Source organism: Adiantum capillus-veneris, unplaced genomic scaffold (genome assembly GCF_014529385.1).
Source record: "Adiantum capillus-veneris isolate H3 unplaced genomic scaffold, ASM1452938v2 Hic_scaffold_269, whole genome shotgun sequence".
NCBI classification, from domain to species: Eukaryota; Viridiplantae; Streptophyta; class Polypodiopsida; order Polypodiales; family Pteridaceae; genus Adiantum; species Adiantum capillus-veneris.
The window spans coordinates 238136-238932 of record NW_028221398.1 but is presented as its reverse complement, the minus strand read 5'-3'; the positions used below and the strand labels follow the sequence as shown (position 1 = coordinate 238932).

The 797-nt window shown below is 38.3% G+C and overlaps 1 protein-coding gene across 1 annotated transcript in view; it reads left to right on the top strand.

Moving 5' to 3' along the window:
- Positions 1–305, top strand: part of LOC147417354 (uncharacterized) — a 10516-nt gene extending 10211 nt beyond the window's left edge. The window contains exon 5 of the mRNA XM_086507694.1: positions 150–305. Within this exon, the coding sequence (XP_086363820.1) occupies positions 150–305 (156 nt within the window). The remainder of the gene's footprint in view (positions 1–149) is intronic.
- The last annotated feature ends 492 nt before the right edge of the window (positions 306–797 follow it).

The following is a 797-nucleotide window of genomic DNA, read 5'->3' as shown; positions in this document are numbered from 1 at the left end:
CAGAGATCTTGACAAGTTTCAAATTGTTGCTTAATCCAATTGGAGACTCCGCACTATCCTCGGAGCCTATCAACAAGGAACTGAACTTAAGGATGGTTGTAGGATCAAAACCAAGCAAAGGATTACTTGCAAAATGGTGAAAATTGCAGGAATCAATTTGTCCCCCTAAATGGATTCAATTTTTGGTGGAAGTTGACAGGGAGCCAGGCAATGTTGTGGACTACAGACCTAAATCATTGGGAATCAAGACAATAATAGATATCAGGCAGAACATGTGCCCAAACGTGGTTGCAAGAAACAATTAGGTCAAAACGGAAAAAACATGGCTATAAACTAGAAAATGGGTCATACTAAGGAAAAACATGTCCAAATTTGAAAATGTTTCACCAGTGTATAAGGAAGACCTATAGGAACATATGTACAAAGAAACTGTATCAAAATTCTTCCCAACGTGGATCATGATCCATGTACCTTTTTGCCTAATCAAAGAAAAAACCATGCCATTTGATCCAGTATGTTCAAGAAAGTCAAGTCATGGAGTTTCAATCCATTTGAATCCCAAAATCCACTTCAAAATGCCAAAATTCTCTAAGCCTACAAAAGATTCCCAAAATTTAGCCCAAGTGTCAAACCATTGATCCAAATCCGAAAATTTTGGGACCAAGACATCATCTAGATGAACTGTACCAGATGGTATCATCAGATTTCCAAAATGATTCCCAACATGGATCGTGATCCATGTGCCTCAAACCCTAAATCCATAGAAAATTTCACAGTAGCATCTCCATATGCCCAGG